At 38.5% G+C, this 24,960-nt stretch overlaps 11 protein-coding genes across 11 annotated transcripts; 4 read left to right on the forward strand and 7 right to left on the reverse strand.

The window, feature by feature from the left end:
- Positions 1 to 19: 19 nt before the first annotated feature.
- Positions 20 to 562, forward strand: IRC25 (Irc25p; the record flags this gene model as incomplete). Its single annotated transcript, XM_033911908.1, has 1 exon — positions 20 to 562. One exon carries the CDS (start codon positions 20 to 22, stop codon positions 560 to 562), a length of 543 nt encoding a protein of 180 aa, XP_033767799.1.
- Positions 563 to 573: 11 nt separating this feature from the next.
- Positions 574 to 1,326, reverse strand: SDO1 (guanine nucleotide exchange factor SDO1; the record flags this gene model as incomplete). Its single annotated transcript, XM_033911909.1, has 1 exon — positions 574 to 1,326. The coding sequence occupies one exon, from the start codon at positions 1,324 to 1,326 to the stop codon at positions 574 to 576; it is 753 nt and encodes a 250-aa protein (XP_033767800.1).
- A 562-nt stretch (positions 1,327 to 1,888) lies between these two features.
- IZH3 (Izh3p) lies at positions 1,889 to 3,520 on the reverse strand (the record flags this gene model as incomplete). Its single annotated transcript, XM_033911910.1, has 1 exon — positions 1,889 to 3,520. One exon carries the CDS (start codon positions 3,518 to 3,520, stop codon positions 1,889 to 1,891), a length of 1,632 nt encoding a protein of 543 aa, XP_033767801.1.
- A 532-nt stretch (positions 3,521 to 4,052) lies between these two features.
- On the reverse strand, positions 4,053 to 9,659 carry UBR2 (putative ubiquitin-protein ligase UBR2; the record flags this gene model as incomplete). The annotated part of the gene is made up of 1 exon (XM_033911911.1): positions 4,053 to 9,659. One exon carries the CDS (start codon positions 9,657 to 9,659, stop codon positions 4,053 to 4,055), a length of 5,607 nt encoding a protein of 1,868 aa, XP_033767802.1.
- Positions 9,660 to 10,838: 1,179 nt separating this feature from the next.
- Positions 10,839 to 11,561, forward strand: SNF7 (ESCRT-III subunit protein SNF7; the record flags this gene model as incomplete). The annotated part of the gene is made up of 1 exon (XM_033911912.1): positions 10,839 to 11,561. One exon carries the CDS (start codon positions 10,839 to 10,841, stop codon positions 11,559 to 11,561), a length of 723 nt encoding a protein of 240 aa, XP_033767803.1.
- A 260-nt stretch (positions 11,562 to 11,821) lies between these two features.
- Positions 11,822 to 12,844, reverse strand: SED5 (t-SNARE syntaxin; the record flags this gene model as incomplete). The annotated part of the gene is made up of 1 exon (XM_033911913.1): positions 11,822 to 12,844. The coding sequence occupies one exon, from the start codon at positions 12,842 to 12,844 to the stop codon at positions 11,822 to 11,824; it is 1,023 nt and encodes a 340-aa protein (XP_033767804.1).
- Positions 12,845 to 13,188: 344 nt separating this feature from the next.
- On the reverse strand, positions 13,189 to 14,445 carry AAT2 (aspartate transaminase AAT2; the record flags this gene model as incomplete). The annotated part of the gene is made up of 1 exon (XM_033911914.1): positions 13,189 to 14,445. One exon carries the CDS (start codon positions 14,443 to 14,445, stop codon positions 13,189 to 13,191), a length of 1,257 nt encoding a protein of 418 aa, XP_033767805.1.
- Positions 14,446 to 15,912: 1,467 nt separating this feature from the next.
- ADE16 (bifunctional phosphoribosylaminoimidazolecarboxamide formyltransferase/IMP cyclohydrolase ADE16) lies at positions 15,913 to 17,688 on the reverse strand (the record flags this gene model as incomplete). Its single annotated transcript, XM_033911915.1, has 1 exon — positions 15,913 to 17,688. One exon carries the CDS (start codon positions 17,686 to 17,688, stop codon positions 15,913 to 15,915), a length of 1,776 nt encoding a protein of 591 aa, XP_033767806.1.
- A 663-nt stretch (positions 17,689 to 18,351) lies between these two features.
- Positions 18,352 to 18,966, reverse strand: RPL15A (60S ribosomal protein eL15; the record flags this gene model as incomplete). The annotated part of the gene is made up of 1 exon (XM_033911916.1): positions 18,352 to 18,966. One exon carries the CDS (start codon positions 18,964 to 18,966, stop codon positions 18,352 to 18,354), a length of 615 nt encoding a protein of 204 aa, XP_033767807.1.
- A 706-nt stretch (positions 18,967 to 19,672) lies between these two features.
- On the forward strand, positions 19,673 to 21,169 carry SPAR_L00870 (uncharacterized protein; the record flags this gene model as incomplete). The annotated part of the gene is made up of 1 exon (XM_033911917.1): positions 19,673 to 21,169. One exon carries the CDS (start codon positions 19,673 to 19,675, stop codon positions 21,167 to 21,169), a length of 1,497 nt encoding a protein of 498 aa, XP_033767808.1.
- A 209-nt stretch (positions 21,170 to 21,378) lies between these two features.
- RAD5 (DNA helicase RAD5) lies at positions 21,379 to 24,891 on the forward strand (the record flags this gene model as incomplete). Its single annotated transcript, XM_033911918.1, has 1 exon — positions 21,379 to 24,891. One exon carries the CDS (start codon positions 21,379 to 21,381, stop codon positions 24,889 to 24,891), a length of 3,513 nt encoding a protein of 1,170 aa, XP_033767809.1.
- Positions 24,892 to 24,960: the final 69 nt, after the last annotated feature.

Raw genomic sequence — 24,960 nt, forward strand, 5'->3', positions numbered from 1 at the left:
ACAGAAGACTGTTGCAAGTATGATATCATACGAATTCCAAACTTGTATACCGAAAGGAACAGATAGCTCATTGGACGCTTTATCCGAAAACAAAGAATTGTATATACAAGCCACACACTTTAACAATACAATTCTTTTACAAATCAGACTAAATGGGGAAATGGATTCCACCTATGAAATATCTTTGAAAGGACTAAACCCTCTTCTCGATATCGATACTGTGCCACTGGCAGGTAACTTAGGAAACACGGATGGCGATTATGATGACGAGGAAGAAGAGTTTGTAAGAGACCATTTATCTGACTATCAAGTGGTTACTAAGTTGGGGGATAGTGCTGATCCGAAAGTACCTGTAGTATGCGTACAGATTGCCGAACTATATAGAAGAGTTATACTCCCAGAGGTGAACGGTGCGATGGCCCAAGACGACATGCAATTCAGCCTGCTGATATCTATGAGCAGTAAGATATGGAAGGCAGCAAAGGGACAAGACGCTGACGATAATGATTTTGGCAAATTAGTTTTCATGTTAAAGTGTATCAAAGATATGTATGCAAAGTGACTCTATATAAATTAGTTATGCGTTGTATTATCTATGACTGCCATATCCAAGACTTGCACAGTTCCCTTTTTGTCACACAGGGTCATTAAGTCTCTATAGTTGACAGGATCAATAAGGCCTATACAGGCCCATGGATCCGAATCCGAGTTCGTTGACTCTCCAGGTGATGAAGTTATCAATCTGCTAATCTTTTCAATGAGTTCAGATTGCTTAGATGGCTCACTTACAACCACTTTAACTTTCATCTTCGCCCTTACAATTGGGATAATTTGCTTAGAGACCAATAATTTGATAGCCTCTAAAGCTTGCAATTTGGCAGGTTTGTTGATAACAGGGCTGAATTTCAGCTCCTGTAAAGCTTTATGGATCATTGTGGGTGGATATCTTTTCTTTGACACAGGATTAATACATTTAGCACTGACTATTGTAAGCATTTCATTGTTGACTTTATTAAGCATTAATTGCCTTTCCTTTTCCGATAATTGAATCTCTCCCTTATGCATGATCTCCTCGATCACTTCGTCAATATTTGTGGTCCCGAAACATTTTTGTAGATCTTCTTTATTGGCAACCAAGCCTTTCGAAACATTCATGAAAACCTGATGTATCTGGAGCACTTCATCCAGATCTTTTTCAATTCCTTTACGATAGTCTTGGACTTTATTTTGATAGCACGCAACTTCAAATCTCTTGCGAGCCTTTTTCAACCTCACCAATGAAACATTAGTTAACTTGATCTGTCCTGACGGTTGATTGATAGGCATTGAGTAGTTTACCTTTTCTTTCTCACGACTATTTTAGCTGTTTATAAAAACTGTTACTGCTGCTTGAAATCACTTGAAAGTTCGGGCTAGAAAATTTTTTTCATGCACATTATTATATTATGCAAGGCACTGAAAGGAACAATACATGCTAAGTTTTTTTTCTTTCATGAGGTCATAATAAATTAAAAAAACAGTCAATACATAAATGCGAAGCTAAAGTACACAGTTCTATTTCTTTTCGTCGTAATGTAGTAACTACAATCAATCAACTTTTTTTTTGCTTTTACATTTCATTTATTCCTTTTTCTTAGGATCCAGAGTTTCTTGCAAAAGTAACAAAGAACAATGCCGGTAGGAATATTGAAAAAGCTGGGTATAAGACAAGTAAAAACAATGTTTGGTTCAAAGTAATGCCGGAGAATTCCTAGTGTACAATTTCCAATATTTCGAAATTGCTGCGTGAGTCCCTAAACAGAATAATAGTAAGCTTTTCTTTCTTTTTAAGGCCGTTTATTGTATAGAAAAAAGTGCGGAATGCTGTTAGAAAAAAATAGTCATATTATCATGATAAAACCCATCTCTTGGCAAACATATCTAAAATAGCTCTATAATGGCCAATAACACCCAAAACTACGAAGAAATGCCAAAAAGTGTGCGAGCAACCAAAATAATCAACCCACCATAGGGATTTAAATGATTTGGCATGCGAGGGGCAGGACTTGCATTTGGAATGGGCGGTTGGCACCTTCCTAAAATGAATTTCCCTTTGCTTTGTGATGATTTCTAAATCAGTAGATAATTCGTAGTTTGTTGGAATAGTTTTATCAACTTGAACGTCAGACCTAAATCGTTCAGGAATGAACGAACCGTAGAAGACCACACCAACCAAATACCAAACAACGGATTTGTACGTGACGGGACTAAATAGCCTTGCCGCATAACGAAGATCAGTCAAAAATATCAAATGTAAAAATGACAATACACCCATGGTAGCTAATAGAATGAAGAATCTAATTCTTAATGGCCTTGCCTCAGGTCTATCAAAGCGAGGGGACCAATTCATAAACACACCAAATACACCTAGTGCCAAAGAAATACTCATGTAAGTGCACATCGCCCAATAACATGAATACATGGTAACAAACTCAGTTGTTAAAATTGAGGCTGTTATCAAGATCGTAATACCGCTATAATCAACACAGGCAAATTTAGAACGCAGATTTAAGAAGGACGTACCGTTGAACGTATGCCAAAATACAGAACTCAGCATACATTTCAACGCAGCCGCCAAAAACATGAATACAATCCATCTAGCTTGTGATGGGACCTGGGAATTCTGCCAAACTTCAGATTGAGGAAAATCAAAGATTGCCAGGTAAATTATATACATGGCTCCCAACAAATGAGACCAAATATTGGAAGTTTCATTATGCCAGCCGTACCAGTTGAAGATGGACAGCAATGACTTGGAATGGGTATTATAAAACCTATAGCCATGGATTATGTATCTGTTTTCTCTCCATGGAAATGGTAATTGGTAATAATGTAAGTGTTGAGTTTCACCCAGATTATATGCTTTGCCATGGTTGTATGAATTTATGAAGGACTTGATATCGGTAGTTGGATTCAAAGGTTCTTCAATCAAAATTTCCGTTTTTATCATGGATTTTTTCACTGGACCGCAATAGTCTTTCACACTAGAAATATAATCGTTTTCCTCTTTGATTCTCGTTTGGATGGAATGGTTTGTTGAGGAACGTGAGGAGGACTTCACTTGGGAACATACTGTTGAGGATGAGGACACCAATGAAGTGGACGTAGAAGCATTGTTTAGCTTGAAAGTAGAGACTGAATTCACCAAAGTGACTGCATCTGAATCTCCCAGTGAAAACTGGGACTCTGCATTCAAAGACTTGCCACTATTTCTTTTGTATACAGAACTTGTTACCTTCTTCTCTTTTGGAGAGTCTATTATCTCCAAATCGTCAAAGAGTCCATTTTCAGAGTGTTTAATACTTTCATCAATAGCTGAAAATGGATGAGGAACGAATTTCGAGTAATTGTAATTATAGATGGATTTACTGGATTTTTTCACCTTCTGAAAATTGTCTACACCCTTCCTCTTTAACCTTGATAAAGATCCCATGGGTGAGGGTATGTACTGAGTTAAGCTTTTGCTCGAAGGGTCCATCATGTACTTGATTGATAGTCTGTTGGAATATGAACTATTTTTCAACTTATCTGCGTTGCAGCTTCTTCTTTGTCCACTTTGCAATGGCTAAACTTTAACAGACGGCAAAATAAATATTGAGTTTGAACTAACTGTGTTCTAAAGAAAAAAGGAATGTCCACGAACTTATTATAAGAAGAGTAAACCACCACTTCGCTCGAATCCACCGCCAAGCTTTCCAGATGTACACCAACGCTGTGTCACCGTATGACTATATACCTTATTCATCAACACTTTCTCCATTTCCTGCAGGGAAAAAGAAAAGAGCGGTCACCCTGCAGTATACGAGCATCAGCCCACACCCCACACCAAAACGTTTCTTTTTCTGCGGCATTTCTTTTTTTCGGTCTGTCCCTGTCCCTTCCCACGAGGAGACATAATGATCCTCGACCTTACCCCACTTCCCCACGCCAATTAAAACAAATAAAAAATTTCTTTTGATTCTTCCGATACGCAAGTTTCATAGCATTTGAATGACTAGAAATTTGTTGGATAGCTACATAGTCTCCCACCCACCAAGATCTGCATTGCCGTCCGTTAGTCGGAATACTATGTGCGGAATCATGTTGCCAAAAACAATCTCATTCGCCAGATTCGCGTATCTTGCCCGGTTCAAATAGACGGGAGTGCTGAATTTGTAATCTTCGTTGGTCTCTCCGTATTTACTTAGATAAGGTGCAGCGTAAAACGTACCTCTTTTGCCGTATGACAGATATATCGCATTTGTGGTGGTCATTAAGAAAACTCCGTAGGAGGAGGTGATTTCGCATTCATTTCTCATGTGATCAGTGCATTCCCCCTGTAAGTAACCTTGTAGTGCTATGCTCTTTTGAATATGGCATTTTTGGCCGCACAACAAGCATACTCCGATTTCGTATTTATCACATTTATTCGATATTTCATCATTATCAAGGGTAAATTTGGAAAGGTTCAATGGCAGTTTGATAAGCTGGATATGTTCTGGTGAAGGATATGATCTTGTGTTTATGTTCTGCACCATGTCATATATTACTTGCTGGATTCTTAAATTATCATTACCATCATTATACCTTTCGATGTTTTGAGTCAATTCGTTGTAGAAGAAATCCTTTAAAAAATGGGTTAAATTGGGTAACTTGAAATACTGGAAAATAAGCTCTATTTCGTACTGCTTAGTTATCCCATAGTGATTAGGACAGTTATTGATATTATGGTCATCATATTGAATGCTGAATAATAAAAACGTTTTTCTACAAAAAATGGTCAATGACTCCAGTAATAAAAGGCATATAAAGCCTTTAATTTTCTCTAAACTTGCAACATCAAACTGAATATCATCTGGTTTAAAGAGGTCAACATACTTTTTGAAACTGCCAAACAAGTAACAAAAGCTTGGGGATGATTCCTCAGATCCGCTTGGTGATATTTTGATTTTATTTCGACAGTCCTTGTAAAAATTTACTCTCATCATATCTCTTGCAAGCAACAGCAGTAGTTGGTGGAACCTTCTTTTGAACATTTCATAGATACATAGGGTAGGTGGTTCCAGGATCTTTCCTTTATCGATACTATCAAAACTTTGGCTCATGTACAAGAGCAGATCCATATTATTACCGTCTATTAGAAACTGATTCCAATTCCATATTTTACGAGAAACTTCGTTGCTAAATTTTTTCGACTGAACAAACTTTTTATAAAGGAATGACTTCAGATCACAAAGTAATCTTAAGGTCAAAATGCATTGACTAGAAATCCTTCCCATATTCACTATTTTTCCCTCTTCCTTGTACGATCTTAATCTAAGCTCTGTATTTGAAATAGTATTAACCAGAACACTATTAACAACTTTATATGCATCCTTGATAGTTGTGACTTTTTTACCCTGAAGATCACCAATAATCATCGCCGCCTTGATAGAAATAGGGCTCATTGGGTCAAGATTTTCTTCCACTTCCATTTGCTTTTCAATACACTTGAAAAACTCACTTGCAGTTCTCTTATCTATATCATTTACTTTCGGTAGAAACGAATTACTTAAAGAGTTGCATACGGGACAATATATCAATCCTGAACCATACGATAATGGAATATTTTTTGTAGTTTGGTTTTGTATTCCACGAATGGACTTCATATGGCCACTTAAACATTTAGTATGTGATCCATGCCCGCACGCTCTTAGAACTGGTTCGCAGCTAGTTAGTTTCAATCTCGTTCCATCATCATCTTGAATTTTTTCTTGAACTGCACTGTCTTTTGTTTGCTTACCGCTGAACAGCGAATTTATCCTATTAACATCTGAAGGGTTTGTAAAGTCAATTCCATGATCACATATGTTCCGTTCTTGGTATGAAAAGTAAACAAATACGTCGTCATCCTTTGGCATCTTGCAAAATACGCAATCATCATCGCAACAACTATTGGTTGTATTACTACTATTATCTGCATCTGTTCTAGGAGGAGATAAACTAGGTGATGTTGTTCTGGGCGTACTAATCTCAGAAGTGTCTACACTATTGTTTTCCATAAATTTCAGTTGTTGCTGAGCCAACTTCTTCATTATTTTTTTCTTTCTCAATCGGGCAAGGTGTTTCTTCCTTTCAAACTCTTTATCCTTGTGTCCCTTATCTTCCTTCGGAGGCCACAATATTCCTGGTGTATATGACGTGGTTTGCTCCCTCAAATAGCTGTTTACATTTACATGAGGCGCTGTTTCCATTAAATACCTGAAAATTTCCCTAATTTTACCATGAGATTCCGAAAAATTATCCTTCAACAAACAATAATACAGGATAGAACCAATACTGTGGTAATGGCAGAATTCTGTGTCAACAATTGCGTATTCGTGCCACAATATCGCCATAAATTCGTTTAAGTTATTAACTACACATAAATGAATTAAATGAACAACTCTTGGTAGTAAATTATCATAATCGTACTTTATAATGTGATCTAGGGTATTCTTCAAAAACAATCCAAAAGTGTTTACTGATGATATTGAATAAAGTCCAGAAAATAAAGTATTTTTCAACATATCTTTAACCTTTTTTGCTGGTACAAAAGTATCTTCATATTTCATTTTCTTCAAATTCGCCATATTCAGCCTAATATTCTTTTCTACATCGTACCTTCTACTGGAGGAGAGCCCTATATAGTAAGGGTCAATCTCGTCTTTATATTTTTCTTTCAATGAGAAAACGCCACTGTCAGTCAAACTTACTGGGGAGGTGTAATTGGCATATTTCTCGAGATATATGTCAAATGAAGGGTGCTTAGTGATATGTTCTGGAATGCAGTTAACGATTTGCGCGTAAGAGCATGTGTCAAAACAAAGGGCATGGATAATTTCTGATTTAAACGTTCTCTCAAAACCTTCTTTTGAAGATTTCATGACTAATGATCTCACTTCCGTAAGCAGTTGAATCAACAACAAAATGCATTCATTGACAACAGCTATAGTGGTTTCTGTATCAGGATAATCATACATTGGTACACCATTTGCCCAATGTTTCAATCCCCATCTTGAAAGGTAAGTAACCATTAGTTCATCAGGAATACACATTGCCATACTAAATTGGACGTTGAAAATGTCACTAATATAAGTAAACTCTCTCATACTGTATTTTGTGTACATCCGAGCCTGATGAGTAATTGGGGTCCCATTTCTTACCCAAAAACCGACATTTATTTGCCCAATTAGGACCAGTGTTGACAAAGCAGATTCTGATATATGTAAAGCCTTCTGCTTATCTTGGAAAACCTCGAAGAGATTAATGTAGTTTGTTAAAGGCGCAGGAATTGGCTCATATCTACCACATTGACTCCATTGAATAACAAATTTGAACAGATACGACATTGGATTAAAAAAATACTGTGTACTTACACCCACTTGGAAATTAATGGTTTCTGCGACATAATTGCATATCGTCTCTCTAACTGTAGACAAAGTTGCTTTATTCGCATCAGTTTCATTGGTTGATGCGTTATCAGATGACATAGCCTTTCTAGAATTAGTTAGTGATTCGAATTCCCGGGTCTGGGCGACGTGTAGTAGTTTAAGGACAATTTGCTTACGGAAGGCTGCGTCTTTGACCAAAGATATACTACGTGTGTATCCATCTGTCATTATCAGTATTGATGAGAAAAAGAAATAAAATGCAGAAAAATCAAAATTTTCGACCTCTACGTGTTCTTTAGTTTCCCTTTTCAATGGTAACACGTTACTGAATTCAGAGAAGGATTCGATTATTGCGTTGAATATTGCGTCATTTGAGAGCAATTCTTCTGGAACAGTGTTCGCTGACATTACCGTACAAAGGTCTTTAAAGCAAATGATTGTTCTTCGATTTCGTATAGTTTCAGTAGGCAATTTAAAGCCATTGTATAGAGAGATGGGCAAATATGACATCAAGTCCTCTGGATTGAATGCCATGAGAGTAAAAGCGAACCTAATAGTTCGTTCAATGAATCCTGATCTTATAGTCATATTTGCTATGCTAGGGTCTTGGAAAGTGTATTGCCCTAATATACTCATAAGAGTTACCTGGCACTCTTTAGCGTCTGATGCAACTGCATCATACAGAACTGAAAGATAAACATCGATGTATTGAGCGGCAAGGAACTTTCTGCTTTCATCCCTTACGGAGAATAACGACGCTATGATTTTTAACATTTTGAATTTAGATTTTTTTGAGAGGATGTTAATAGAGTTGATGATGATATATTGGAATCTGGACCCATAAAAATTGTAAAAATGGCTCACTGTGTTCGGCGAATGAGCCCTGGTCAACCTTTCATTGTAATTAGTGAGTATTTTTGAAATTTTTTCGTCTTCAATGTTCTCTAATGACCAAGGCTTGAACCATGATTCATCGCTATCTTCGTTAGATATTAAGAACCCACCTAATAAGTTAATCTTGGAAAAATCAGGATTTGTATTTGAGGGAGATACTCTCATTTTAGAAAAATGTGAATACCAAACGTCGAGCATGGAAATTCTAAGAGAATACTTATTTTCCAAAGATTTAGTCGATTTAAAGCACAATGAGTACAGCCAATCTGTTAAATCATCTGTTAGCTTTCTCTTAAATATATCGTCCACTTTCCTTACATGAACTCTTATGTTTTCCTTTTGGAACTCTTTAGCTATTCGATCCATTTCAAAAAAATTTTCACCTTGGAGCACAGTTACTACATCATGAGAATCTTCTAAAGCCTTCGTTATAGATATTGCATATTCAACTGGTGTATTTAAGATTTTGGTTATTATAGATGCTAGATCCATGTAATGTACGTTACATTCTTCTTCTTCGATTTGGAGAGCCCACTCCACATGAGTTTCTTTCTCTGTGTTAGACCAATTGTTGTCAAAGAAAGTAAAATTTTCGTCATTGACCAACGATTCACATTCTTGTTTATCCGTTATATCATCAGTAGTGGTGTTTTGATTAGGATGCATTAAAGAAGACTCTTTTCTCTCGCCTGAGTGGGCTTCCGCCTCCTCCTTATAAGAAACGGTTACATCAATTAAAAAATCCAGAACATAATTCAATAGGGAAATTACGTTTTCATCATCGGTTGCGTTACTATTGTTGTTAGAAATAGGAATGTTATTCAATTTGTTCTTGCATTTGAATGCGCGGCTTGGGTCATTAAAGGCAAAGGGGTCACCACAATGGCATATTCTGCCCTCTGGGCGCATTACCACTTTAGCAACATACGAATGATTTAGGTGTTTTTCTTTATCAAAACAAAGCTCACAGATTTCATATAACGGATTCGTGGAGCATGTGAAACAGTAATAGATTGTCTCTGAGGGGAAGCATAAACGCGTGCACGCTGTTCCGATATGTACGTTACCTACAGAGCGATGGTCATCCTCGAACTCCAACGTTCTCCACTTTGTTCCATTTAGTATATCTCTGTACTTTTCGCTTGTCCATGCTTCAGAATTGAGTATAGAAACGAGAGAGTGCCAGTTTATATCGTTATCATTATTCTTAAGGCGTAGATTTAAAGTTTTCCATAGTAAGTAACTAGTGGTCTCGCTATATTCGCATTTCGCGAGTTTAGGAAGCTCGGTAAGAAAGTCTCTTATATTAGTTATAGCCTGGTCAGGATTTTCCATGCGTGCTTGTTGAGTAGCTACTGATTTAGTTAACGAATCTTTCCCTTTACTATCAGGAACGAGTAAATGATAATAATTAAAAAAAGCCCGCTCTTTTTTTAAAAAAGTAAGCAACCTTTTTAGAGAGTTGCTAGTAATATGCCAAGCAATTAAAAATATAAATGCGTGAATTATTGGGGTTCTCCCCGTAGCTCTACATCGATGATGCACTTTATTGATATTGCATAAAAGTTCAACAAACGCCACTGGAAATTGCCGCCGTTGTCGCCGGAACGTGGTAAGTGATGGTCTGCCTTTTGCTCATTCATTGAAGGAACAAACATTCAGGATCTAGAACCAATAGCATCTGCCCTGCAAAAAAGAGAATATGAGTATTGTGATGGCTGGATTGATTGACATCGAACATTGTAAGAAGCTGGAGGGCATGAATACGCAGCAATATGTAGATCGAAATTGACGAGGCAAGTCAGCGCCTGCCTCTAAACGGGCATAAATTTCTGCGGTATTTTGCCTAGTTTCATAGTTGATTTATGTCAACCTTAGTAGGAGTAATCAATTTAACTTGTTGCTCATAACTACAGGTTCGTCAGTATATTAGTAATATGTGTCAATGTCTACCAAAAATTGGTATACCCCGGTATTTTTTTTGTACTATGCCAACTGGTCCTAGTGATTTCGCCTCTATAAATAACTATTTAAATGCGATATTTCAAGCATATCAAAGAACGAGGCAGATAAAGCCTTTCAGACGGCCTTTGATAATGTTCTTTTCTTTTAATTCTTAACTTAGCGATTGACAGCTACGCAACAATAGTAAAAGGTAACTGTCTTCTATTCAAGATTGATCTGACATAGCGTTATGTGCTACGTACTTGTCTAAACTAGACATTAGATATATGGGCTAAATAACGACCGATGATGGTGCACTGCTAATAACTAATACTTGGAACTGGTGAGGAATAGCAAATATAGATGATACATGGCTTTGAAGTAAACATGTCATTTTACACGTTTTGGGCTCGACCCTTTTGATAAAAGATGGGATTTTTAAATAAGTGGGTGGGTGATTTCGAATCACGAATAGTTGGCATGACAGGGGAGATTATACGTTTTCAAAGCAGAAGATATAGTGTTTTGGAAAGGACCAGCAGAAACATAACAATACTGATAAAATAAGGCATGTGGTCGTCTCTTTTTGGTTGGGCATCAAATAATGCCAGGAATACAGAGTCGCCAACGAAGGCCATAGTGCGGTTGAGGGAGCATATCAACCTTCTATCCAAAAAGCAATCGCATCTGCGTACTCAAATCACAAATCAAGAGAATGAAGCTAGAATCTTTTTGACGAAGGGCAATAAAGTAATGGCCAAGAACGCGCTTAAAAAGAAGAAGATATACGAACAGAATTTAAGTAAGGTGGAAGGCACAATGGAATCTATGGAACAGCAGCTATTCTCTATAGAAAGCGCAAACTTGAATCTGGAGACAATGAGGGCTATGCAGGAAGGTGCCAAGGCAATGAAATCCATTCACAATGGTCTTGACATAGATAAAGTGGATGAAACTATGGACGAGATAAGGGAGCAAGTAGAATTAGGAGACGAAATAAGCGATGCTATATCTAGACCGTTAAATACTGGGGCAAACGAGGTTGATGAAGATGAATTGGACGAGGAATTGGACATGCTGGCTCAAGAAAATGCTAACCAAGAAATGTCCAAGATCGTTAATAATAATGTCAACGCGGCACCTATTTCAGACAATAAAGTCTCTCTACCTAGTGTTCCAAGTAATAAGATTAAACAAAGTGAGACTTCCATGAAGGACGGAGGAGAGGAGGAGGAAGAAGAAGATGAAGACGAAAAGGCATTAAGGGAACTACAAGCGGAAATGGGGCTTTGAATGTACTCTATGTGATCTAGATGAAAGGAATAAAATAGGCGTTCTTAATTCTCTCGTTCTGTATACACTGCTTTATATACATGAAGTTCATAAAGTTAAGTCACAACTAATAGTTTTTTATTTAATTTTTGTGTTCATAAGTGTAGAAGGGAATGTGCATTCATTATTTTTATCTGTTATTGTTATATTATTATACAGAAAAGATGAGAGGAAAAGAAAATAAATAATTACATGCGTATTTTTCTTCTTTTAATTCGCTCTTAATTGACTAAAACCCAAATCAGAAAAAATATAAAGATTACAAAAAAAACCTTCGCGGCTAACCACCTATTACTTTTTATCCTGTCGAAGTATTTCAAAAGTTCCCTTTGAGCACCACTGATGTTTAAATCGATGTCGTCTACGTTTGCATCAATTCTTTGGATAACTTCGCCTTGCTCTTGGACCATGGAGGCCAGTTGTTGAAAAAGGTTCCCCACTTCCTGGATGGTAGATTCTATTGTCTCCACTGCTCTATTTCTTTCTTGTAAGTAGACATTATTGGATAGTTGTCCCTCCTCCATTAACATTAATTGAGAGTCGTTCTGAGGAAAAGACAGCTCCCCCTGGTTGGACGAGTTGTTATTCTTTTCTGAGGATTCATCTAGTAGTGAGGTCATGAACGGGTTGGAGTTGTTGTACGTGGTCAAATCCACGGCGTGATTACTTTGTGTGTGGTCATCAGCTTCTGCATGTTCAGTATCAGTGGTCAATTTTTGCCATCTGTCTTTGTTTGCCATTTCTAATCGTTGCCTTTCCTCCAATACGTCTTTAAAACTTCCCGATATGTTTTTCATTTGTGTATTTAAAAGATTCACAACATTTTTTGAGTGCTGCACGGCGCTGGGCTGGTTAGAAGATTGATTTGATGTGTTACCACTCACGTCAGTTTTCTTAAGCTGACTTAATTGTACTAGACTTTGCTCTATGGCATAAATCTTCCTTTTGATCAAAAAGGACAGCTCAGCAATCTCGACGGGGTTGTCATTGAACATCGGTTTCCTCTTGGCCAGCACGGCTAATTTAGATAGTAGTTGGGCGGTGGATGAAATTTCATGGGCTATACCAGAAGCCTTTTTTTGAAACTCAGAGACATTCTTCCCATTGCCAGTTGTGTGGTTGAAGGAGTCTCCATTTTCTTGCTCCTGAAGACGTTCTCTCTGCTGATCCTTAAAGTTTTTGTTTCTTTTCTTGTAACTCAACACGCTTTGTTGAAATTCTGAAGTTCTATCTTTTATATTCATGGGGGTTGTGCAGTATGATGAAATGGTGGGCTGAGAGTAGAGATGGAAAAAAATATATACAGTAAAGAATGGGCGATTTTCCGTTCAAATAGGTCTAGCAAGGGCGTTGATGCGGCGGTAGGAATTTTTTTTTTTTAGGATTTCTATATTGGCGTTATTATTCTTATTATGATTGTTTCGAATATGCCCGTTCGCCTCGCCTCGATCGATAATTTTACCCGGATATTACGCCAATAATAATACACGTAAGTGAAAGCAAAGAAGAAGCATTTCTTTTTTTCCCTTTTTACATTAAAAAAACTATGAAGAGTGTAGCAGGCGAGTATAAGTGTACTATTTAATCATTACAATTTAGCCTCAGTAGCATAGAAGCGCACCACTTCATCAATGGCCTTAGCCACGTATTCGACGTTTCCTTGATTCAATCCAGCGATAGAGGCTCTGCCTGAAGCAACTAAGTAAACTGCATGGGTTTCTTCAAGTCTTTTAACCATTTGAGGAGTCAACCCTGTAAAGGAGAACATCCCGCATTGGTTCACTATATGATCCCAGTTGCCGGGAGTGCCTAACTTGACCAAATGGTCTCTTAATGCGTGTCTCATTTTCGTGATTCTGGAGGACATAGTAACCATATCCTTGTGCCATTGTTCGGTTAATTCTGGTGTTTCCAGCAGTTTAGCGACAATCTTAGCACCATAGGCCGGTGGATTGGACACTTCGCTACGAATAATTTTGGCTAATTGAGAGGTAACAGCAGGCTTTATGGTTTTGTTTTGCGCTTGCTTTGTAAGTGCTAGGTGGAAACAGCCTACACGCTCACCGTACATACCGGCGTTCTTGGCAAAGGACTGGCAAACAAAGACGGGAGAGACTGTGGCAAGCTTCTCCACCCCCAGACGCACAGCATAAGCATCTTTGTCCAAATCTCCAGTGGCAAACCCCTGGTAGGCGGTGTCAAATAAAGCGATGTGGTTTTTTGAGGCGATAGCGTCAACGATCTGAACCCATTCCTCGCTGGTGGGGTCTAAACCAGTAGGGTTGTGGGCACAAGAGTGTAGAACGAAAATTGAACCCTCTGGGGCCTTCTGAATAGCACTTAGGAAGCCGTCTAAGTCCAAAGACTTAGTTTCGTTGGCCCAGTAAGGGTAAGTGGCCGTTTTCAAGCCTTGATTCTCAAAAATGGCCATGTGGTTGGCCCAAGTGGGCTTAGACAAATAGACCAGCTTATCTGGGAAGAATTTTGAGAAAAACTTCGCAGATATATGAAGAGCCCCCGTACCTGACAGCGATTGTACGGAGATTACTCTATCTTCCTGCAAGGCATTGGATTGGGTACCAAAGATGATCTTGGCGGCGTTAGATGTCAAAGTTGGCAACCCGGTAATACCAAGGTATTCATGATTGTAAGAGCTGTCGCCATGAATTAGTTTTTCTGCGGCTTTAACACTTGGTAAGACCCATGGTTTACCTTTGTCGTCTCTGTAGGCCCCAATACCCAAGTCGACTTTGGTAGTGCGTTGGTCTTGTCCGTACCTTTGTTTGATGCCGAAAAGAGCATCAGGGGGTAGCAATTCGATGTCATTAAACAGAGCGGCAGACATTATCGTTCTTGTGTTCTTGTATTCTTGTATTCTTGTATTCTTCTCTTTATTGCGAATTCAATGATTGTGCTCAATTCCTCTCTTAAGCATTCATATAGTATATATACCGACGTGCAAGGCGACAGAGTAAATGAGGCCGATCACGCTGACTCACTCAGTCCGAGTCTCGCAGATCGTTACACACGTAAGGGAAAAATGTCCATTTCCAGTGATGATCAACAGTACTGCTAACAAGGACATTGCAATAAGAGCAATAAACAGTAGCAATGCTTTAAAGGCTGCTGTCTATTGTACCCATTGCAGACGTATGGAATGTGTATCATTATATTTGGAGTAGTGGTTTCTTTTTCCGTACTTCTTCTAATCTTTGCATACATTATGGCATCTACCCCAGTAATCGTGTGTTACAGGCGTCACTAGCACCGCTTAATTAAGCACACTGCTTGAAATTTTGGAAATGTCTTCATGGTATGCTGTTTGTGAATAATCTTTTTATTTCCTTCTGGTGTGGTAACCCTAAATCATCAGCGGCTATTATTTCATATTGTTACCCTGACATTTTTTCATTTTTCAAGAAAATTTTCCTACAGTTTCTTTCGCCTATATAAACACTTGGAAACTCTCATCGTCATCCATTCAATTTTCACAGTAACCTTTTTTGTTCTTGTTCCTTTCTACTTTTTTTTGAAAGGAAAGTAACCATAGTCTCGTGCTAGTTCGGTACTATACAGGGAAGGGAAGTCACTCGCATACGTGTGTGTGCACTTCTTGCTATTGCTGCTTAGCTTCTCTAAAACACTGGGCTAGCGTTTTCAACGCTCGAGAGGCAGAGTCTCAAGGAGCCCCCAATGGGCCTCACGTATTCACATCTAGATGGCGCTTCGGACAACGGCATCACATAAGGGATGCAGCTCCTGACTTCTCCTCTGATCTTCGTGACCAGGGTTTTGAGTCGTCGGACAACGGGCAGTTTCTCTTAGTCGTTGCGTCGGGTGCTGTTGCTTTAACGATGTGTACGAGAGGTTCGGGGGCTGTTGCCATGATATATATGGATGAGACAGAAGTAGCCCCGTTGACGAGTTTAACTTAGATCAAGTAGGATGCATGACCTTGAGCTCTTTTCCTATACTTTGTCCTATGTCCGGCTTTCTCCTTATTACGAAGAGATTGCATGATGAAGGTGCAGAGTGGGAAAATCTGAGTTCGGTCGTCTTTGTTGTTCGTCCTACCGCAGTATATTCCTAAACACTATGAAATGACCCTAGTTGGTCCATGATCATTTGGGTAAAACCATACTGCAGATATCTTTATATAACTAGCGCTAATTCACATCTTGTTCTCTCCCAGAAGGGGAAAATCTCCAACGTAGAAAATTAAGGAAGTATACGTTTACGTATATACACTTGCATCCAGCTATATATGTTGTTTTTTGTTTTTCTTCTTTTCTTCTAATAAGACGCACCGCACCTAGTGGTGGAATAAACGGATGGGGTTTTCCACGTAGACGATATCAAATGAATCCGCCGCTTGGAAGACAACTTTGTCCATGACAGACCCTGAGGGAGCCGCGATGAACTTTACACCGGACTGCACAGCTCTATAAACATTGTCTGGGAAGGGGAAAAAAGCATCAGATGATAACGAAACATTGTTTAGTTTGCTTAACCATTCTAGTTTCTCATTTTCAGTAAATGGTTCAGGAACTTCTTCAAATTTGCTTTCATAATCCACCTTTTCCGGCCCTTCTATTCTTTGTCCTGTAACGAAAAGATCAATCGCGTTCGATTTGTCTGCTCTTTTAATTCCCTTAGCCCATTTCATGTTCAAAACCTTGGGATGTTGTCTCAACCACCAGTTGTCCGTCTTGTCACCAGCTAATCTGGTACAGTGTATACGCGATTGTTGGCCGGCTCCAAGTCCCACGACCATACCGTTCTTTGCGTAGCAAACAGAATTCGATTGTGTATACTTTAAAACCAGTGTGGCAACGGTTAGGTCGATAACAGCCTGCTCGGTGAGTGCTTTATTTTTAGACACAATTTCTTTGAAAGTAGATTGGTTTATAATCGCATCGTTTCTCTTTTGTTGCAGTGTGACGCCAAAAACTTCCCGGGATTCCATTTGACCAGGAACGTAGTTTGGATCGATTTGTAGAATACAGTATTTCCCGTTTTTCTTCTTAGATAGTATATTCAATGCCTCTGGTTCATACCCGGGAGCAATAACACCATCAGAGACCTCTTTGGAGATAATTTTTGCAGTAGCGACATCCACAATGTTGGACAAAGCAATAAAGTCACCAAACGATGACATCCTGTCCGCACCACGGGCCCTAGCGTACGCACATGCCAATGGCGAAAGATCCTCCATATCTTTCACAAAATAAACCTGCTTTTCCACGTCAGATAATGGAAGCCCCACCGCAGCACCTGCTGGTGAAACGTGCTTGAACGATGCTGCCGCAGGCAGGTTTAATGATGCAGATAACTCTTTCACTAAAGGCCATGAGTTCAAGGCATCCAAAAGATTTATGTATCCTGGTGTACCGCAGAGTACTTTAAAGGGTAACTCCTCCTGTTGAGCAATATAAGCTTGAGCAGGCCTTTGGTGAGGATTACACCCATATCTTAGCGGTAATTGGGCTTTCCCTTCGGAGTATTGTTTCCTAAAAAAATCAGAAATGGCTGCATCATAATCGGCCGTATGTTCAAACGCCTTTAATGCAAATCTATTTCTTAAATCTTGAGAGATTTCACCGTCCTTGGACAAGTCTTGTAAAAAGATAGAATAATCGTTAGGGTCTGAAAGAATAGTCACTCTGGAATGGTTCTTTGCAGCAGCTCTTAATAAAGTCACACCACCAATATCAATTTCCTCCACGGCTTCTTGAACTGTAACACCAATTTTAGCCACAGTTTCTTTGAATGGATATAGATTACATACGACAAAATCCACCTTATCAATGTGCTGTTCCTTCAAATCCTTTTCGTCGCCCTCTAAATTCCTGGCAAGAATACCTGCATGAACAGCAGGGTGAAGAGTCTTCACTCTACCCCCTAGCATTTCTGGAGCATGTGTGATTGAGGAAACATCATCCACTGGAAAACCGGCCTCTCTGACCATGTTGGCAGTACCACCTGATGCTAAGATACGAACATTGTTCTCTACCAATCCCTTGGCTAAGTCCAATAAGCCTGTCTTATCATAAACTGACAAAATCGCAGTCTTGGTATATTTGCCCATTTTTAGCTCTTTTCTTTATGCCCCTATTTATGGTATGGTTGGATTCTTTGCTTGGAATGGGGTATTGACTAGATCTTGAATGCTATCTAATCGCTAAAAAGAGCAAGAAAAAAAAACAAACGCTGAAAAATGGAAAAAAGGACGATCTATTTGCTAATAATTAAGGCCTCTTCTCAAAGTGGAAATGGCCCTGTCTTTTGCTTTTCTTGAGTTTTATCTGATGGCTCTAATAAGGAAAAAACGGGAAGAAAAGGAAAGAAAAAAAATACAAGAAAATAAGGTGCGACTAAAAAAGACATGGCGTTAACTTGTGCCGTGAAGAGAATTACCTGAATGTAGAGAAACTATATATAAGCATTATAGTAGTGCAACCGCCTGTATAGAGTGCTGACATTGGCATACGAAAAACAATTAGGACTCCCTCGTCCGCTCCTTGATATAGTAGATAAACTCTAGCTGAGAGGGGAGGGTCGAGAAGAGGGGGGGTAGGGGTTTGCTTGATAGCTGAATAAAAATGCAACTCTAGGTTGTTAAAAAAAAATTTGGTTAAAGAAAAGATATACAGTTTTGTATATAAAATCATTAATTAATAAGATAATAGTATAAAAACACGTTAGATAAACAAAAGTTTGCCCAACAAATTTATATTTTCCATCAACCAGCTTATTTTCTGTATCTCCACAAGGACAAAGTGTTTTGTCTCTTCCAGGTCTTTCTTCTACCAGCCTTGGTGTTGTTGAATCTGTGACCCTTGTTGATACCTCTGGATTTCTTACCAGTGGCAGTCAAACCTCTAGCTTCACGGTGCTTGTGAACTGGGTTACAGATCCAGTTGTAACGAGCATCTCTTCTGATAGCCTTGTGTTGAGGGTCGACCAAGATAACTTCGAAGTATTTGTAAGTAGAATCTTGGTTAATCCAGTAGGAGTTCAAGACTCTCAAGTTAGCAGCACGACGACCAACTCTTTCTTCAGCGGTAGCTCTCAAAGATCTTTGGTATTTCAATTCATTGACACCTTGGTTAGTTGGCTTACCGTAAGTAGCACCCTTTGGAACAGGTCTCTTTCTGTTACCACGTCTAACTCTGACACGGTAGATAACGAAACCTTGCTTGGCCTTGTAACCTAATCTTCTAGCCTTGTCTGGTCTAGTTGGTCTAGCGGCTCTGTGAATGACATTCTTTTGTCTGTATTCCCAGACTCTGACTCTTTGCAAGAATCTCAAAACATCAGATTGCTTCTTTCTTTGCAATTCTTCCAAATATTTGTAGGCACCCATTGCTGATTTATTTGTTTGATCGTGGTTTTCTTAGACTCTAGAAAAACTGCTCTAGGAAAAACAAAAGGATGTGAGAAATAGCAGTTAATGTACCGGCGATAGAAAAGTACAATGCCATCATTCACTACCAAGCAAAAGAGAGAAGTCTTGAAAAATTTCAGCAGCTTTCAGATTTTGCGTCGGCTTTAAGAATTAAAAAATTGAGAAAAACATTTGACAACTTTTAAATCCGTACATTTCTTGAATGTCTAAAATATCATGTTAGACGAGGTGTGCCATGGAAATCATGTTGTATTATGCATCATTCGAAACTGCAGAAGCCTTGTGGATAAGAGACAATGTCATGATAATCGTAACACATGTCGCACCTGGAGGATGGTTTGAACTTACTGCTAGATATCTGACGGTCACATACGGTATAAAACTACCTCGTTCTTGTCCATTATTTCCTGGAATCATCTTCTATTCAGGGCGGCAAAGCGTATTAAGTAACTGTTCATTATTAGACACTTCCCCTTTTTTTATGCATAGTAAAAAGGTACAAAGAAAATAGCGTACCGTCCTTGAACAAACATAGAATATGATGGCGAAATTATTTGCTTTAATAAGAACATCTTGAGTACAAATTAAGAAGTGTATATTTATAGTTTCCTCGCTTTAGCGTGCGTGCCTGTGCCTGCGTGTGGTCTTATATGTAGTATATGTGATGGAACGTGAACAAATTATGGAGTATGTTCAAGAGACACCGATTATTCCTAGGAGAATTATTCATTATTCGGTTCCAAAACAAACGATCGCAAAGCCTAGCCCCCATGTCGAGATGACATTCGCGGCTAATACATTTCGGGACATGGACTTGCCGCAGCATCCGGTTATTCATGATTGTTGGCAAAATAAAGAGTACTCAACTCAAAGGTATTCAGGAAATCTGGCCCAACAAAGGTTAAGCTTTGAGGAACATCAGAATGAAGAACGTCCAAATTCTGTTGGATTAATTAAGAGGGTGAGTATTCTTTTTAAAAAGAAGCCATCATCTCAAAAAAATAGCATTAAATCAATCGTTGACGAAAAATCAGATGGCTGCAGCCGGAGTGAAAGCTGTTTGAGTGAAGTTGATGATCTTAAAGAGAAGAATATTCAAGAAAACCTGGTTGATGAACATGAGAAGAGTCCTGAGGGAGATTCTAAAAGATATGGCCTATTCTCCTTTGAAGAGACGCCCCCTGTACAAGTGCTGGAGCAGAGCTACTCGAATTCCGCGAATTCTTCATTTAAAAACACTTCATCGACAAAAAATAAACGTTCTTCTGACAGTTTTGTTTCACCGGAACCAGCTGAAGCCCTGTATAGCCCTTTGGAGGCTGTTCCTTGTTGCAGTTCAACTGAAAGAGAACACTTACATCCAGGTGAGGAACGGATTGACACAGCAGTACAAAATTTAAAAGTGGCTTCAATGAAGGAAAAAAAAAAAATGCTTCAAATGGAACAAAACAGATTAATCACTGAGATTATACGCCTCGAAAACATACTAAAGAAGCATAGGAAGGCTAAAACTAAGAAAAGTATTAGTAAACCAGAGAAGAAACCATCCGAAAAAGACAGTTTCATATCTGCAAATGCATCAAGTCCAACAGATTCTACCACTCCGATCTTAAATAAGAGAATTTCACATCCTGATATCGACTTCTGTGATAATGAGGTTTCTGACGTTCTCGATGCTTTTGAATTTGAAAAGCATGATGATCCGTTGAGAGATAAATGGACCGCTTTACAGTCTTTGGAAAATAGCTTCGAATCTAAATTTGAATCTGCATCAAACTTAATCCATGGAGAAGAACTGGTCGCTATTAAAGAAAGGAATTTTCAATTAGCTAAGATAAACAATCTTTGCTTTCGGGTACGGGAGTCTATCAAAAGAAGACAAGATTTGGAGACAAAATTAAGAAGTTTATCGCAGGACACCGACAACGAATTGCTTTTTTTGATGATGGAAAATAAAAGAAGACAGAAAAGTTCAGTGATAACACAGTTTCTTTCTGACATAATCAGAGAGAAGTCGAAAAGATTTTCCGCAGAAGAGCAAGGCTTCGTAAATCAAAACGAAGTTAAACCCCTCATTTTGGATCTTTCTGCAAGGATCAATAGATTGAATTCTATCCTGGAAACGAAAAACACTTGTATTAGAAGGCTAAGTAATCAATAAGTAGTTAAGTTTCAAAAATATTGTTACTTTCTTATATGTTAGATGGCGCGTCATCTGGCTGATGAAAATTTTACGCGTCATAAACCCTTAACTTTCCCACACACTATACGTCCATGTTAAGCGCATTGTTCACTGAAGAGTACATCATCTACAAAGTTGCGGTTTAAAAACGTCTTAAAACATACGTAAAGGTCTTAACGTATCGTAATATGAGTCATATTGAGCAGGAGGAAAGGAAGAGGTTTTTTAATGACGACCTTGACACTTCGGAAACATCACTAAACTTCAAATCTGAGAACAAAGAGTCGTTTTTATTTGCAAATAGTCATAATGATGATGAGATCGTATCGGTGAATGATACACCGGAAGAAGAGAGAGACCGATCTATTTTGCCGGCCAGGGAAGAAATCGGAGAAGAAAGCCAAAATCAGTTTATTGCAGAGCTTTTGAGGATTATTCCAGAAATGGCAACGGACATTGCGATGGAACTTGATGAAAAGTTTGGTAGTCAGAAGGAAGGGCTCTCTTTAGCACTATCACATTACTTTGATCATTATAACGGGAAGTCCACCAGCAATATACCGTCTTCCCCGAATAAAATACATACACTTTCTGATACCTCAACCTCAGCCTTGTCCCCCCCTTCATCCCATGTTAAAAGAAAAATAATTTACGGTTTCAGAGACCAACACCGATTAGAAGATAAAATTACTTGGAAAAGGTTTATAGGTGCTTTGCAAGTCACTGGGATGGCTACCAGGCCTACAGTCAGGCCCTTGAAGTATGGCTCTCAGTTGAAGTTGAAAAGATCAAGTGAAGAGATTTCTGCGACCAAGGTATACGATTCACGTGGCAGAAAGAAAGCTTCCATGGCTAGTTTGGTAAGAATTTTTGATATCCAATATAACAGAGAAATCGGCAGAGTTCCCGAAGACATCGCTCAAATACTATACCCTCTTTTAAGTTCTAACGATATAAGTTTTGAGGCTACATTAATTTTTTGTGATAATAAACGGTTGAGTATAGGTGATAGCTTTATTTTACAATTGGATTGCTTTTTAACGTCTATCATTTTTGAAGAATCTAATGATGGACAATCCTTTATAAAAAGAAGGCGTACAGAGAGAGAAAATAAAAGAGAAAGAGACAATGGAAATTTTGGCAGAACATTGACTGAAACTGATGAAGAGCTGGAAAACCGTTCAAAAAGATTGGCTCTACTGAGGTTATTTGATAAATTAGAACTAAAACCTGTATTGGATGAACAGAAGGCCTTAGAAAAGCACAAGATAGAGCTTAGTAGTGATCCCGAAGTCATTGATATAGATGACGACGATATTTGCTCCGATCAAGCGACTGAACCCCATAGAAATTTTCGAGATACCCAGCACGAAGAAGAAACAATGAACTTGAATCAATTGAAAACATTTTATAAAGCTGCACAATCATCAGAATCTTTGAAAAATTTACCTGAAACAGAACCTCCTCGGGATGTTTTCAAGCTAGAGTTAAGAAATTATCAGAAACAAGGTCTTACTTGGATGCTGAGAAGAGAGCAAGAGTTTGCCAAAGCCGCCTCTGATGAGGAGGCTTCAGAAATGGATGCTAATATGATAAACCCGCTATGGAAACAGTTTAAATGGCCGAATGATATGTCGTGGACTGCTCAAAAGATGCAACAGGATCATGTTAATGTTGGAGATGACATATTCTTTTATGCGAACTTACATTCTGGTGAATTTTCTCTAGCAAAACCTATATTAAAAACGATGATAAAGGGCGGCATATTATCGGATGAAATGGGGTTGGGTAAAACAGTTGCAGCATATTCTTTAGTTTTATCCTGTCCTCACGATAGTGATGTTTTTGACAAGAAACTGTTTGATGTTAAGAGTGCGCCAGTTTCTAATGACATTTCAAGCACTTTTATAGCATCTTCTTCAGATAATAAGAAACCATATGCTTCAAAAACAACGCTAATTGTAGTCCCAATGTCTTTGCTAACTCAATGGGGTAACGAGTTTACAAAAGCTAACAATTCACCCGACATGTATCATGAAGTATATTATGGTGGGAATGTTTCCAGTTTGAAAACTTTATTAACAAAGACAAAAAACCCGCCAACTGTAGTTCTTACTACATATGGTATTGTTCAAAATGAATGGACCAAGTATTTTAAGGGAAGGATGACAGACGAGGACGTCAATATATCATCTGGCTTATTTTCTGTCAATTTTTATCGTATAATAATCGATGAGGGTCATAATATTAGAAACAGAACGACAGTAACATCTAAAGCAGTCATGGATTTACGAGGCAAATGCAAATGGGTTTTAACGGGAACACCAATTATTAACAGGCTTGACGATTTGTATAGTCTCGTTAAGTTTTTAGAGTTAGATCCCTGGCGACAGATCAATTACTGGAAGACCTTTGTATCAACTCCTTTTGAGAGTAAAAATTATAAACAAGCATTTGATGTGGTGAACGCAATTCTAGAACCTGTGTTGTTAAGAAGGACAAAACAAATGAAAGATAAAAATGGCAAGCCATTGGTAGAGTTACCTCCAAAGGAAGTCGTTATTAAAAGACTACCGTTCAGTAAATCCCAAGATCTTCTATATAAGTTTTTGTTGGATAAGGCTGAGGTGTCTGTTAGATCAGGCATTGCACGCGGTGATTTACTGAAAAAGTACTCAACAATCCTTGTTCATATTTTAAGATTGAGGCAAGTTTGTTGTCATCCCGGTCTTATTGGAACTCAAGATGAAAACGATGAGGATTTGTCCAAAAATAACCAGTTGGTAACGGAACAAACGGTGGAGCTTGATTCTTTAATCCGTGTAGTTTCCGAGAGATTCGATAACACATTCTCTAAAGAGGAACTAGAGGCAATGATACAAAGTTTAAAAGTTAAATATCCAGACAATAAATCATTTCAATCCTTAGAGTGCTCCATCTGCACAACGGAACCTATTGATTTGGATAAGATCTTATTCACAGAATGTGGCCACAGCTTTTGTGAGAAATGTTTATTTGAATATATTGATTTCCAGAATGGTAAGAATCTGTGTTTGAAGTGTCCCAATTGTCGTAAACCAATAGATGCTTGTAGGTTGCTGACATTGGCACAACCGAGTGGCAGCTCGGAAAACTTGGAGTTCAAACCATATTCGCCAGATTCCAAATCAAGCAAAATCACTGCTTTATTAAAGGAGCTTCAATTGCTACAGGATAGTTCGGCAGGCGAACAGGTTGTCATTTTTTCCCAATTTTCTACATATTTGGATATCCTGGAGAAAGAACTAACTCATGCTTTCCCCAAAGATGTTGCAAAAATTTATAAATTCGATGGACGTCTCTCGTTAAAAGAAAGAACCAATGTTTTGGCTGATTTCGCTGTTAAAGACTATAGCAGGCAAAAAATCTTATTACTCTCCCTGAAGGCTGGTGGCGTAGGTTTGAATTTAACGTGCGCGTCTCACGCCTATATGATGGACCCATGGTGGTCACCTAGCATGGAAGATCAGGCAATCGATAGATTGCATAGAATCGGTCAGACAAGCAGCGTCAAAGTTATGAGATTTATCATACAAGATAGTATAGAGGAGAAAATGCTACGCATCCAAGAAAAGAAGAGAACCATCGGCGAGGCCATGGATACAGATGAAGACGAAAGAAGAAAAAGGAGAATTGAAGAAATACAGATGCTGTTCGAATAGCCATACCACATAAATATATATAAAGACTTTATCTGTTGTTTCCAACCTGGAAGAATTGACTATTCTTCT

The sequence above is a fragment of the Saccharomyces paradoxus genome, assembly GCF_002079055.1.
Source record: "Saccharomyces paradoxus strain CBS432 chromosome XII sequence".
NCBI classification, from domain to species: Eukaryota; Fungi; Ascomycota; class Saccharomycetes; order Saccharomycetales; family Saccharomycetaceae; genus Saccharomyces; species Saccharomyces paradoxus.